At 39.2% G+C, this 13,900-nt stretch overlaps 2 protein-coding genes across 2 annotated transcripts in view; one reads left to right on the top strand and one right to left on the bottom strand.

Moving 5' to 3' along the window:
• Positions 1–9,817, top strand: part of LOC109675239 (gamma-tubulin complex component 5-like) — a 46,843-nt gene extending 37,026 nt beyond the window's left edge. Inside the window, 5 exon segments of the mRNA XM_074061838.1 lie at positions 3,228–3,367; positions 4,730–4,813; positions 7,861–7,905; positions 7,907–7,959; positions 8,972–9,817. Coding sequence (XP_073917939.1) covers positions 3,228–3,367; positions 4,730–4,813; positions 7,861–7,905; positions 7,907–7,959; positions 8,972–9,018 — 369 coding nt within the window. The 3' untranslated portion in view covers positions 9,019–9,817.
• The window catches only part of LOC109680562 (uncharacterized), a 472,009-nt gene that overhangs the window by 367,768 nt on the left and 90,341 nt on the right, over positions 1–13,900 (bottom strand). The window lies entirely within an intron of this gene.

Raw genomic sequence — 13,900 nt, 5'->3', positions numbered from 1 at the left:
TTTGATGGAGTTGGTGAGTTTTTGCATATTCCTTTTGCAGGACTTGAGTTGTTTGACTAACAGCTCTTCAGTTTTTCCTTTAATTTCCATTTTATCTACAAGTTCAGAGATTCTGCCTTCTGCATGTTCCAATTTGCTGGAGTGACCTTCAGCTGTGTTTTGTGTTTCTGTTTCATTCTTTTTTCTCAAGTTTTACATATCATGTGTCACTTCCTCTTCAATATTTTCTATTTTCACTTTTAATTCATTTATCTCTCTGTTTATATATTCTCTTTTTCACTTTGGTGTTTATTTAGGGCTCCTATGAGTTCATTTATTTGTTTTTGTGTTTTCTCATATTCTTTATTTTTGGTGTCTTGAAATTTCTTTAGTGTATCTTATATGGTTTGGGTAACTGTGTCTAGTATAATCTCCCTGAAATTCTCAGTGATTACTTGCAGGATTTCTTTTTTGAGGGTATTCTTGTGGACATCGTTGGGTTCTTTGGTGTCATTTATCTTTGTTTTGTTGGAGTCTGGAACTGGGTATCTGTTTTCTTCATTTCTCTCTCAATCCTGTATTAAATCCTTTTTGGGGGAGAGTGGTTTCCATCCCTTTTTCTTCTTCCCATTGCTCCACTTGATCTGTGCAGCTATGTTCTTGATATTCTAGTTGGTGGTTTTAATCACCAGTTTTCTTATCTTGATTTAATTTTTGTTTTGTGGCTGTCTTGGTTTTTTAGCTAAGGTGGTGTGCTGTTTCTGTCCGTGGTTTAGGTGTAACTTAGTATTAAATAGTTCATAGGTTTAATACCTGAGTAGTAGTTTAGGTGTTATGTTGAAGATCCCTTGGTGGTAATATATAAGCAGTAGGAGTTGGGGGGGTTAATGTTTTTAAGGCTGACTATAGAAATTTGGGGAATTGGATAGGGTGGGACTAAAAGAAGAGCCAGAAAGTGAGGTGGGTGAATGAGGGAAGCAGTGCAGGGACTGCTGGTTTTTGTGGTCCTTGTGTATGTTTGGGTGTATTTCTGTTGTTGTAGAATAGGGTGCTTATGTCAGGGAATGGAGGGGTTTGGGTTTGTGTCAAGTTGGTATAGTAGGTTGTTCAGTGGGTGATGAATGTGAAGGAAGAAGTGGTAGTATGGAGACAGGTTGGGGGAGAATGGGAGGGGAAGTGTGTGCTGGGTGAAGAGAGTGTGTGAAAAGGGGCAGAATGAGTTGTTGGAGAAGGGAACATTGGGTTTTAGCACAGGAGGAGGATGGAGAGTGAAGGGGGTGAGCATTGGAATGAGATGATGATGATGGTAAAGTTGATAGTATAGAAAGAGAAAAAGAAAGATAATAGGAGTAAAAGTAAAAATAGAAAACCCAGAATAATAAAACAAGCAAAAAAAAAATAAAAACCTAATGAAATCAACAAAAAAACAAAAAAAATCCTCCAAGTTCAGGAACAGTAGAATTTTAGTCTTAGTTTACTAAGATTCTGGTGTTACTCCTCCAGCAGCCAGACCTGGTGTTAGCATTTAAGGAGAAGCTCTATCATTGTCTCACCAGGTGATTTGCTTGTGGATATTGTTTTGTTTTTCTGCCTTTCAGCTGTAACTGCTTGGTCAGCTCCTCACCCAGTGAGGCGTGGCAGTTCAATATTGTATGGTGTCCTCAGGTTAAGGAGATCATCTCTGTAGTCCATTAGTTGTCCTGCTTTAGAGGTGGCTTTTTGTTGTGCTTGTTTACTGGGGGCTTGTTTCTTTGCCTTGCCCCCCCTTCCTCTGGGGCAGGGTCTGTGTTCCATCAGCTGGCCCCTGCTGTCAGCATGTTGTGAGGGTTCGCTGTTTGTTTTTCAATTTTGCGGAGCAGGTTGACGTTGGGTGCTGCTCACTGGCTCAGGAGATGAGCTTTGTGATCTACCTGCTGTGCTTCAGGGAGTGGTTTGTCACCCGACTGCTGTTGGCCTTCCTGCCTTTCCAGCATTTGTTTACTGATAGTTCTCATGGATATTAGCTCCTTGCCCTTCCCACCTTCTTGGGTGTACTTTCAGCAATCCCACCCCTTTCGCTGTATGCTAGATTACAGTTCACTGTTTATTGTTCAGTTTTTTGGGGGCGGGGAGGTGTCAGTATGGCCAGGGCTATGTTGGTTTATCCTGGGGTTGGTTGGGGGAATTCCTTGAGATGCTTGGCTGAATGCCTCACAGGCAGGTTTGGAGCCAGTGGTGGCAACGGCAGCGGCCCACCTGTTTTCTCAGTGTAAAGTGGCATGGAGAAACTTTCCATGGGCTAAGAGTTCAGGGTGTTGAAGTTTTGATTCTCCTTGGTGCTTTATTTCTGCCAAATGTGGCTCCAGCGTCTCAGCAATGTTTTGGAGTCACAGAGCTCATGCTGTCTGTTTCTGCACCCTAGTCGCCATCTTAGATCCTCCTATTTACTTTAAAAAAAAAAAGCAAAAATTCCCTATAACATAAGTGAAACTGCTGTTCTTAGATATCTTAAAAACAGTTCCACAAGAACTTTTGAAAGAGGAGTTCAGATATTAAAACCATAGAAATGTAACTAGAAAATTGGACTCATTTGGGGTTTAAAACTTGCTTCTAAAAAATGTACCTCTCCATTTATCCCCATTCCAGTATATAAGTTCAAAACATCTCATTAGGATGAAGTGATCCTTTCAAGCCTGTGCATCAGATGTGAAAGATATAGCCAAGGTGCTCTGCTTTGCCTGACGGCAGTACTGCCCCTCACAGGGCCAGCATTAAGTCCTTAATTATTAAAAGTAAAATTTAAGTAGGAGCGTAAGTTTTTACTTTGTTTTGTATTTTCCATTTGAAGTAGATCTATGTTCCTTTCACAGAAAGACCAATACTGTGTATAAAAAGTGGAACTTACTAAAACATAAGTCCATTGAAATTATTGTTTTGTAAAAATCATACTTATATTTACAACAAATTTATCCGATAACTTTTAAAATCAGTGCATTTTCTTGTGGCTAGATAGACTTGATTCTTCCTGCCAGTGAGTCTCGTTATTCTAAAGGTGAGTGTTAATTCATTGTACAAGTGGGTGTGCCAAGGACTGGCCCAGCCACTAAGTTGTCACTAAGGTGTCCAGTCATATCCAGTCAGCCTTAAATCAGGGGTGTGATTATTGAAGGAAGAATTTGAGGACAATAGAAGAGTTTGGTAGAAAGTTTTGTGTGCAACACATAAAACTCAAAGGTTTATAATTAAAATTTTTGTCTTTCTCTTCCAAGATTCTTCACAGTACAGGGTTGGACTTTCAGCACCAAGTAGAGGAAGCCAAGGATTTAGATCAGTTGATTAAAATTCACTACAGATATCTATCAACCATCCATGATCGATGTCTTTTAAGAGAAAAGGTAGGTAAGAGAAGGTGTGGCCATTGAGATAGAGGGAAGCTGGGCAAAAGGGAATGTCTGCCTGCTTTGGGATTTTGAATATATATGTATTTTCCTTTCTTTTTTAGCTGTACTGGGATTTGAACTCAGTGCCCTGCAATTGCTGGCAAGGTGCTCTACCACTTGAGACTCTGGTTATTAGGGAGATAGGGTCTCGCTTTTTGCCCAGGCTGACCTGGACTGCCATCCTTTTTATTTTATGCTTCCTGCTGTAGCTGGGATGACAGGCACATGCCACCACATAGGTTTTTGTCCACTGAGATAGGGTCTCATGAACTTTTTTTGCCCAAACTGGCCTGGAACCTTAGTCCTTCTGACCTCAACCTCGTGCATAGCTTGGAATGACAGGCAGACAGCAGTGCCCCAGCTTGGAATTTTTAGTTATTAAACTACTGTCTGCAGGATCTTCTCTTAAGAAAAAGCAGGTTAAATGAGGTTACAGTTGTGCGCCCAACTACTAGAAGTTATACCCAAGAAAAATGTGAGAACTGTGCTGCCACAGTCAGCTTCCACTGTGCACTGTACTTGAGTTCATTTGGAATGTCTGCAGCTGTGTAATAAGAGCTGCAGCTGTATGACAGGAGTACACCAGATCTGCAGGGTACAATGGCTCACACCTGTAATTCCAGCTACTCTGGAGATGGAGATCAGGAGGATTGTGCTTTGAGGACAGCTTGGTCAAGAACTTAGTGAGATCTTACCTCAATCAAGAAACTGGGTGTGGTGACACATGCCTGTCATCCCAGCCTATAGTGGAGGTTGTGTGTTGGAGTTGTCTGAGTCTGGCCCTGGACAGAAAAACAAGCCCCTAGCTAAAAAATAACTAAAGCAAGAAAAGGCTGCAGATGTTACTCAGGTGATAGAGCGCCTGCCTAGCAAACACCAGAACCTAATTTCAAATGTTAGGACTGCATAAAAAAACCAAAAACTTGGAGCATAGTAGATCAGTGTGAACATGTGAGATTGCACAATAGGACAGCTATTAATTCATGGGCTGCAAGGGTGCAGTAAGAGAACATACCAGCTCACTGTGAATGTGAAGAATGCATAGTATGACAGCCGTTGGAACTGCTTGTCCCAGGTTCACTGGTGAAACTGAATGACCATCACAGGATGGAAGCTTGTGTTTTTGGGTCTTCTGCACTGCTAGACCCTCATGCTGGTATCATGCACAGTAAATGCAGGGCCCCATCTGAACTGGGCTCGTTTTCGAGTCCAGTGCAATGTTTGCACTGATGAGGTTTTTCTGTGACTGCATTAGGTTAAAATATGGGTATCAGTGTTCAAACATAGTTACAAATCCTGTAGTCTGTCCCTGACTTTGGTTTCTGGGTCAGCTTTGTGAAGGAAGCAATCAGGAAGGTTTTAAACTTTGCTCTCATGTTTGCAGAAGGCTGGCACATGGGCCTAGGGGTGTGGCAGTAAGTATGCTTTGTGGTCATCTATGTTGTGATTGTTTCAGCTTCCTTTCTAATGGGCTTCTTTCAAGGAATCATTTTTTCATCTTGGCAACATATCCCTTAACACTATAAATAATTTAAAATTTGAATTTTTTTTGTAACTATTGGGATTTGAACTCAGGGCCTCACACCTGCTAGGCAGGTGCTCTACCACTACAGCCACTCTGCAAACCTAAAAATACTTGAGTGATAAAATGCAGGACCTGCCTGGAATGCATGAGTCCTGGGATTCATCACCTGAACTACAAAAGAAGAAAAGAATTGAATTTTATCACCTATGCTAGGCATCATCTACAATTGTGAGAAGTAGAGCATAAGAAAACTGAGATCTTGTAACTAGGACAAGTACACTTTCTTAGATTATATTCCTGGTTTGTTCAGTTTTTAATAAAGACACTTTCAACAATGCCTAGGTAGAGAGGACAGCACAGCAAACCTGTATGTCCATCACCACTTCAGCAGTTATCTTGGATGATTAGTTCTGAGTCATGGCCTCCACCCACCTGGCTCACACCTGCTGAGTCATTTTAAAGTGAATTCTGGCCATCATGCCAGATTATAGTCCACAGTTGTATTTTGTATCATCTCTAAAATATACCCCGTATTTTACTTTTAGACTGTTCACATGTGTTACACAGAAAGGCAAATGCCCTAAAGTCAGTGACTTTTGAGTAGACAGTTGGGGACCCAGGAGTTCTTTCTTCCCATTTAGCAGGACCATCCTTTGCTGTTTTTTTTTATTTGAGGGTGGGGAAGGTTGGTGGTAGGAATCCAACCGAGAGCCATATGCATTCTTACACACTCTACCATTAACCCCCAGCCCAGCCATCCTCCACTGTTAACGTGAGCATACTTCTCAGTATTTATTTAGTCCACCTTGTTTATTAATATGATGATAATTCTGCTTTACTTCCCTGAAATACAGTGGTGTACATCTGGATGACTGACTTTTTTATGACAATGGCTTGTAGATGTCCATATGAGAATTCACTGTGATGCTGGTGTCACTTGAAATCTTAACCTGTGGCTGTTCTCTGAAGGAACAAATTAGGATACTAGGAAAAATTCATAATTGCAGGGATGAAAATAGACCCTCCTGGCTTTATTCTTGCCCTCACAAAGTGTGCAAAGGTATTTCTTTTTTTTTTTTTTTCATTTTTCTTTTATTATTCATATGTGCATACAAGGCTTGGTTCATTTCTCCCCCCTGCCCCCACCCCCTCCCTTACCACCCACTCCACCCCCTCCCGCTCCCCCCCCTCAATACCCAGCAGAAACTATTTTGCCCTTATCTCTAATTTTGTTGTAGAGAGAGTATAAACAATAATAGGAAGGAACAAGGGTTTTTGCTGGTTGAGATAAGGATAGCTATACAGGGCATTGACTCACATTGATTTCCTGTGAGTGTGTGTTACCTTCTAGGTTAATTCTTTTTGATCTAACCTTTTCTCTAGTACCTGGTCCCCTTTTCCTATTGGCCTCAGTTGCTTTTAAGGTATCTGCTTTAGTTTCTCTGCATTAAGGGCAACAAATGCTAGCTAGGTTTTTAGGTGTCTTACCTATCCTCACCCCTCCCTTGTGTGCTCTGGCTTTTATCATGTGCTCATAGTCCAATCCCCTTGTTGTGTTTGCCCTTGATCTAATGTCCACATATGAGGAGAACATACGATTTTTGGTCTTTTGGGCCAGGCTAACCTCACTCAGAATGATGTTCTCCAATTCCATCCATTTACCAGCGAATGATAGATAACATTTCGTTCTTCTTCATGGCTGCATAAAATTCCATTGTGTGCAAAGGTGTTTCTCTTATACTGTGTGATAGAGGAGAAGATCTCTACTGCAGATGCTTTGTTAAAATTGAACTATATCCATTTCTTCCAACAAATCATGAGAAAAAACAGGAAGCGGGTTTAGGAAGCATGTCAGCTATCACAGCTCATGGAATAATCCTGATTCAAACTTTAGGCAGGAAAGTAAAAAATTACAGAAGCTATGTGACATTTGCTTAAATACCCAGGGGTATTTTGATGATATTAACTGTTAAATATTTCTAGGCAAATGGTATTGTGGTTATATTTTGAAAGAAATCTTCATCTTTAAAGTACACAATTATGGGCCTGGTGTGGTGGCTCAATTCCTATAATTGCAGGTACTTAAAAAGTGGAGATTGAGAGGATCACAGTTCAAGACCGTCCTGGAAAAAGTTAGCAAACACCCCCCCAATGAGCAAGTTGTGTTGGCCCACACATGTGATCCCAGCTACACAAGAGGCATAGGTAGAAGGATCACAGTTTTAGTGTGGTCCTGAGCAAAAACGTAAGACCTACCTGAAAAATAGCTACAGCAAAAAAGGGCTGGAGATGTGGCTCAAGTGGTAGAGCCCATCCCTAGCAAGTGGGAGACCTTGAGTTCAAACCCCACTACTTCTGGAAAAAGAAAAAAAAAACAACAAAGAAGAAGAGTATACACCTAAAAATATTTAAAACTGGAATGCTTTGATGTCTCCAGTTTGTTTCTAAGTACTGTGGTAGGGCTGAGGTGTAAATAGGCCTGGCTGCCAACAGATACCTGCTAGCAGAGTGGTACATACATGAAAGCATGTTGTGATGTTCTTCTTTATGTATGTTGGGTTTTTCCCACTTAAAAAGTCTCTTTGTAATAATTTCAAATTTTAAGGTTGCATATCCTTAGTGTGTTCATTATTTTATAGAGAATATATGCTTGTAAAAATTACAGTATAGAATTTATGAATGAATAGTCATCCTAGCTCCAGAACTAAAGACTACTTGGGAAAAGTAGGGTTTTATATTCTAATGATTCTTTCTTTGCCATGCTTTGGAAAATTTATCTTAACGTGAGGTAGGATGTAATCCCAGCTAATCTTTAGAGTTAAGATTGTAAATGATTAAACTAAAATAACATTTGAAATTACCCCAAAGATATTTTGTAGTCTGCCTAATAGCTCCTGTGTACCTTGATGTGAGCTATAATTTTCTTTTCTTTTCTAGGATGGAATCAATAGAGAAAATGGAGTCTGATTTTAAAAACTGCCACGTTTCTTGTAACCATTTTAAACAAAGCAGTCTGTAGAGGATCTTTTCCCCATGGTGAGTACATCATGTTGTAAGATTACAGCTTTTCTGTTTTCTTGTAGTTAATTCTGTATGTCATTGTTTTATTGCTAAGGCATGAACAATTTGAATTTCTCACCCTTTCAAAACTGGAAAGACCCTTATCAGTGGTGCCAAGCTTTGAATTATTTACTTTTCCAGAATGACAGTGTGGAGGGTGAATATCACATGTTGATCACTAAGACTGAAGAGCTTGTTTTCTAATGTGTCATTTTATTATGCCAGTGGATTCCTAAACCTGAAATGGAGCAGCTGAGAGAGTAGATTTGTCACTCTTGACTTTCATGTGTATCCATTGAAGCTATTCCTTTCTCTGAGACAAGGGATAGGTGGGTAGCAATTTAAAAACTCCGAAGGCTGCCTCTCATCACAAGCAAATGTGGACTTGATAGTTGATCATTCAAGGTGTGTGTGGTAGACAAGAGAGGTCTGTGGATGAGTCATGGAAGAAGAGAGAGTTGTTAGTCTCTGGGAACAACCGAGTAACCTCTCTTTTCCCAACTTTTTATTGTAAAGAAGGTATATAGTTTTACTCTCTTTCCATGTCTGCATGTTCTGATTGTAATACACTTATTAAGAGTAGCCAAACATTTGAAAAAAAATACTGCGTACTACTTATGTGAGAGAAAACATTGATGCATTTGCCCCTGTTTATATTGGGTGAGGGATAGACAAGTAAGTGCCATCCATAGGTGGCATGGTGTTATGAGCTGGCTCTAGGTTTTTTGCCAGAAGGGACAAATGTTCTTTATTGGTTGAGATGCATTTCTTTTTTACTTTCAAAATTAAAATGATCAGAAATGAACTATATCTTACTTTTTAAAATATTTAACATGAAGATAGTTCTTTTCCATTAAAAATATCAGTGTTTTAAATTAAAAACAGCATATCTTTAAATACTTTTTAATTCTCTATTTATTACAGCCTTATTCAAACATTTTTAAACATTTGAAAACCTTTGTTAATATAATTTTTATTCTTCCCACAGTGGAATCTCTAGCACGGTTGCTCATGGCTGGCATGGAACAAAGTTAAATATGCTTACTGTAACAAGGTGCTCAGATTTCTTCTTCATATCTGTACATTTCTGCCATATACAGCAGTAAAGTAAGAATTATTTATTTTGTTCATTTAAAAAACTTGTTCATAGTCTAGATAAATGGAATATAGGTAGTTTTCTTAGGAGATTATTGGAGAGTCTATTGGGTAATCTATGTAAGATTATATAAATAAGGCAAAGTGTATATAAACTATTTACTCCTATGTTTCTTAATTTCAACTATAGATTCATGATATTGGTACTTTATTTTATTTGGAAAAATGTAATTATTGATAGTAAAAATAAGTTAATGCTTTTTTTTCATACTTCTTTATTCTTGTGCTTTTGAGACAGGGTCTCACTATATAGCCAGGCTTGCTGTGAAATTGCAATCCTCCGCCTCAGCCTCTTGAGTGCTAGGATTACAGGTGTGAACCAAGACACCTGGCAAATAAATTAATATTCTTAAGTTTCCTTTCTTTTTCTTTTGTTGCTGATGTTCCTTCATCAAAGGAGTTTTTATGCAGGCACTCTACTACTTGAGGCACACTCCCAGCCTCAAAGGAGTTGGTGAAATAGAGCTTTACATTTCTTCTTCTGTAACAGTTGCTTAGATTTGACTATCTTAAAAGTGTTCGTATTTTTACATACCTAGGAAGTTAATGGAAATACTGAGGATTTCAGTAAATATTTAAAACCAACTTTACATGGAACCAACTGTTGGTGCATATTGTTGTTTGATCAGTTTTTGTGAACTCACCAGATATCTCAAATAAAACTGTGCTTACCTTTCAATTCTTTCACATTGTTGTTATTTATTTCTTGATATGAGTATTAGTGTTCACCAAACAAGAACAGATGGATCACGTAAATAAAGAAATTCAGTAAGGACATAGTTGATCTGAACATTAGCTGTCTGTATCAAAGTGACATTTATAATCTAATTTATTAAAGCCCTCATGCAACCACGTTAGAATATACCTGTAGTTTACACAAAACATTACCAATATAGACTGAATTTGAGCATAAGACACACCTTTTACAAATGGAAATCAGACAAAGTATCCTTTCAGGCCACAATGGCAGGGGCTTTGGGAGGCAGGATTTTTGTATCTCTACAGTGGGGTAAGCCATAGGTCACATAAAAATACAGGATTGATTTGTATTATTTTGTGGCTGGCAGGTAGGTAAGATTTGTTAAGACTGAAGACCATGAAGAAGAATGAAATGTTATCATTCACTGGTAAATGGATGGAATTGGAGAACATCATTCTGAGTGAGGTTAGCCTGGCCCAAAAGTCCAAAAATCTTATGTTCTCCCTCATATGTGGACATTAGATCAAGGGCAAACACAACAATGGGATTGGACTTTGAGCACATGATAAAAGCCAGAGCACACAAGGGATGGGTGAGGATAGGTAAGACACCTAAAAAATTAGCTAGCATTTGTTGCCTTTAACGCAGAGAAACTAAAGCAGATACCTTGAAAGCAACTGAGGCCAATAGGAAAAGGGGACCAGGAACTAGAGAAAAGGTTAGATCAAAAAGAATTAACCTAGAAGGTAACACACTCGTACAGGAAATCAATGTGAGTCAATGCCCTGTATAGCTATCCTTATCTCAACCAGCAAAACCCTTGTTCCTTCCTATTATTGCTTATACTCTCTCTACAACAAAATTAGAAATAAGGGCAAAATAGTTTCTGCTGGTTATTGAGGGGGTGGGGTGGAGAGGGAGGGGGCGGAGTGGGTGGTAAGGGAGGGGGTGGGGGCAGGGGGGAGAAATGACCCAAGCCTTGTATGCACATATGAATAATAAAAGAAAAATGAAAAAAAAAAAAAAAAAGAAAAGCTGGTCCCTTTACCTCAATGCCAATTCACAAATGATGAGAGCAGGGTTTTGAGGAAAAGAAAACAAGGGTTATGACTCAACAGACAAAAATGTGGACAGGAGAATAACCCGCTGAAAGCTCTGTCCCAATTCTGAGACAAAAATGTCCCTTTTTTTTTTTTTTTTTTGGTGATACTGGGGTTTAAATTCAGGACCTCACACTTGCCAGGCAGGCTGTCTATCACTTGAGCCACTCTGCTAGTCCCTTTTTTCTGTTGGGTATTTTCAAGATGGGGTCTTATGAAAAATTTGCTCAGGTAGCTTTTTTTTTTTTTTTTTTTTTTTGGCAGTACTGGGGTTTGCATTCAGGGCCTACACCTTCAGTCACTCTACCAGCCCTTTTTTGTGATGAGTTTTTTTTGAGAAATGTTTTCCTGGGCTGGCTTTGAACTGTGATCCTCCTGATTTCTGCCTCCTGAATAGAGAGGATTACAGGTAGAAGTCACAGACTCCAGCTAAGTGAAAACTTTTTAAAGGGAAGGTCAGGGGCTCATCTTGAATACATGATAAAATGCATGTGCAGGCTGACTGCTGGCCTTGATTCTCCAGGAGTCTGGTGCCAAATCTCAGAAGTTGTATGTCTTAGCTCACACATTTACTACTACGTTGGTCAGAGAGAGAGATGGGATACAGACTGCCCATTTTAATTGAAAAGTAAAAGAAGTTAACCTTGGACTCTACAGCATGTAGAAAAAGAGAAAAATATCAGTTTAATTGACAAATGGAGTAAATTGGCCAGTACAAATGATGGCTACAACTAAAAAAATTTCCCTTTAGTCATCCTCATTACATTTTTCCACTGTCCATTTATTCCTTCCATTTATATAGAAAAGAGACATTGCAATCATCTGTTTCTAGCTTTAGTAAATTTGTGGGCCCAGGAAAGAACTTGGTGCTTCAAAGCAAAAGCATCTTTTAAATCCTGATTAAAAAGGCATGGCTAAATTGGTAGAATGCTTGCCCATCTTGGGTTGAGTCACTACAAATTCAAGTTTTGATAAAATGTTCTCTCTCCTCCCCTTTCTAGGGAACACAGAATTTTGTATGATTTCTAGATTCATGCACTTGTGTTGTGAAAGATCTGTTTTGTTTTCTCTGTGATTTTCAAATTCCACGCGTAGCAATGTAACTTAGAAGTCAAAATTCCTTGAACCTGCTTCTTTGGCAGAATCTCCTCCACAGATTTTGCTGCCCCTGCAACAAAATGCTTAAGCCACTTTATCTTATGTAAGTAGAAGTGTTACGTATCTTAACCTCTTCCTCTTTACCCCAGCTTTCAGAGTGTAGACACTCTGTTTAGTCTACATCCTCTTCAGATATATATGACTAGAGAACTTTTTACTTAATCATAAAATTTTCATATTGCTCTTGCAGATATAATTTTACTTACAATTAAATTACAGGGTTTAGTCAGTACTATCTTTTGGACAATTTATTTTTTCCAGTGGGTCTGGTTGACTTTCCTATGTCCTTCTGAGAAAAGCAATTGTTTTCTCACTTGAGTGTGCATGAGCATCACCTGGGGGCTTCTTCAAACACTGAGTGCAAAGTACTTCATAGGGTTAAAATTCACATAGTCCTTTAGTAGTCTATAGTAAATCAAATGTTTTTGTGAGAATGACACTAAGAGGTGCTCCCCTACTAGAATTGGAGTTAGAAAATCTGGTGTGGAGAAGAATCACTGCAGTGTACAGAAGGTGAAGGAGAGCATACCTTCTTACACCCAGTTTGAGTGTAAGGATGAATGTTTTTAACACCCAGATGCCCTCAAGGGTCAGATAGGGCTGGTGAGAGTCAAATACACAAATCAAATAATAAACTTAACACCATACTTACTGAAAAAGGATCCATAATTAGCCATGTGTCAGTTATAGTTTGAGAATTTCTGACCTGGATTGCCTCCCAAATCTCATGTACCAGAAGCAAAGCTGAAGTCACAGGGCATTTGGATGGCTAATGCTTTATTGCTGTGTCCTAAATCAGCTGAAGGTTTTTGCTTGTATGGAATAGTTAGTTGTGGTCTCCCTGCAAGTAGGCAAGGATTTAAAGAAAACCTTTAAATCCTTGGCAGGTTTGGGTCAACCCTCCTGAAAACCCTAAGTTCAATCCCCTATACTGCAAAACAAAACAGATTGTGTTGTAGAGGTGTTCTATCTGTCCCTCCTATTTCAGTCTAACTGATGGACATTTCCTGATTTACCTGGTGATGAGATTCACAAATTCTGGAAGGTGCATAGATTTCAGGACAGCTACAAACTGCTAGTCATCCCAGACTCTTCTGACTGGATAACAGAAGACTACATCTAATGAAGAGTCCATGCAACTGAAAATGCAAGATCAGCTTTGGAAAGACATCAGGCACAGTCATGTTTAAGAAGATTCACTTTATACAGGTGAGCAGAGTCTGCCAGAAGCTTACAGAAGAAGATGCAGTTGAATGTATTTATTTGCTAGAAAACAGCATTTTTGAGGAACTCCTTCCAAGTAATACTCCTGCAGATAGCCTCAGAATCATATCAATGTGCATTCTGGCAGGATCTATCTTTAATAACATGGAGATCCTACATTGTTTTTCAGGTAAGAGAGTGGGATCATATGTGATACAGAATTGTAAGCATGGGGTTTTGTTGTAACGCAGGCCACAAGCAGGGTGAGTTCTTCCATGTCATGTAGTGGCTTAAGCTGTCCAGTCAAGAGAGAGGAGCTGAATGCTATGGAAAGCTAGCATCTAGGAATTGGTAAGTGGATATGTGTTTATCCTATTGTCTCATAACAGATATGCAGGACCTTCTTGCTCAGCATCTGCCAGTTATGTGACTGAAGGAAAAGGAAGAGACCCCAGCCATGCAAGCTGTTTCTCTATGGTACTCGTTGGGTCATTAATATTTGCTGTTTTTGCACATAAATACATAAATAGACCGGAGCATAGCTCACCTGGTAGATTGCTTGCCTAGAAACCTCAATGCCTGAAGTTCAAACCCCAACACT

The sequence above is a fragment of the Castor canadensis genome, chromosome 19 (genome assembly GCF_047511655.1).
Source record: "Castor canadensis chromosome 19, mCasCan1.hap1v2, whole genome shotgun sequence".
Taxonomy (NCBI): Eukaryota; Metazoa; Chordata; class Mammalia; order Rodentia; family Castoridae; genus Castor; species Castor canadensis.
Note: the sequence above shows the minus strand (reverse complement) of the source record. Positions and strands in the feature narration are given on the sequence as shown.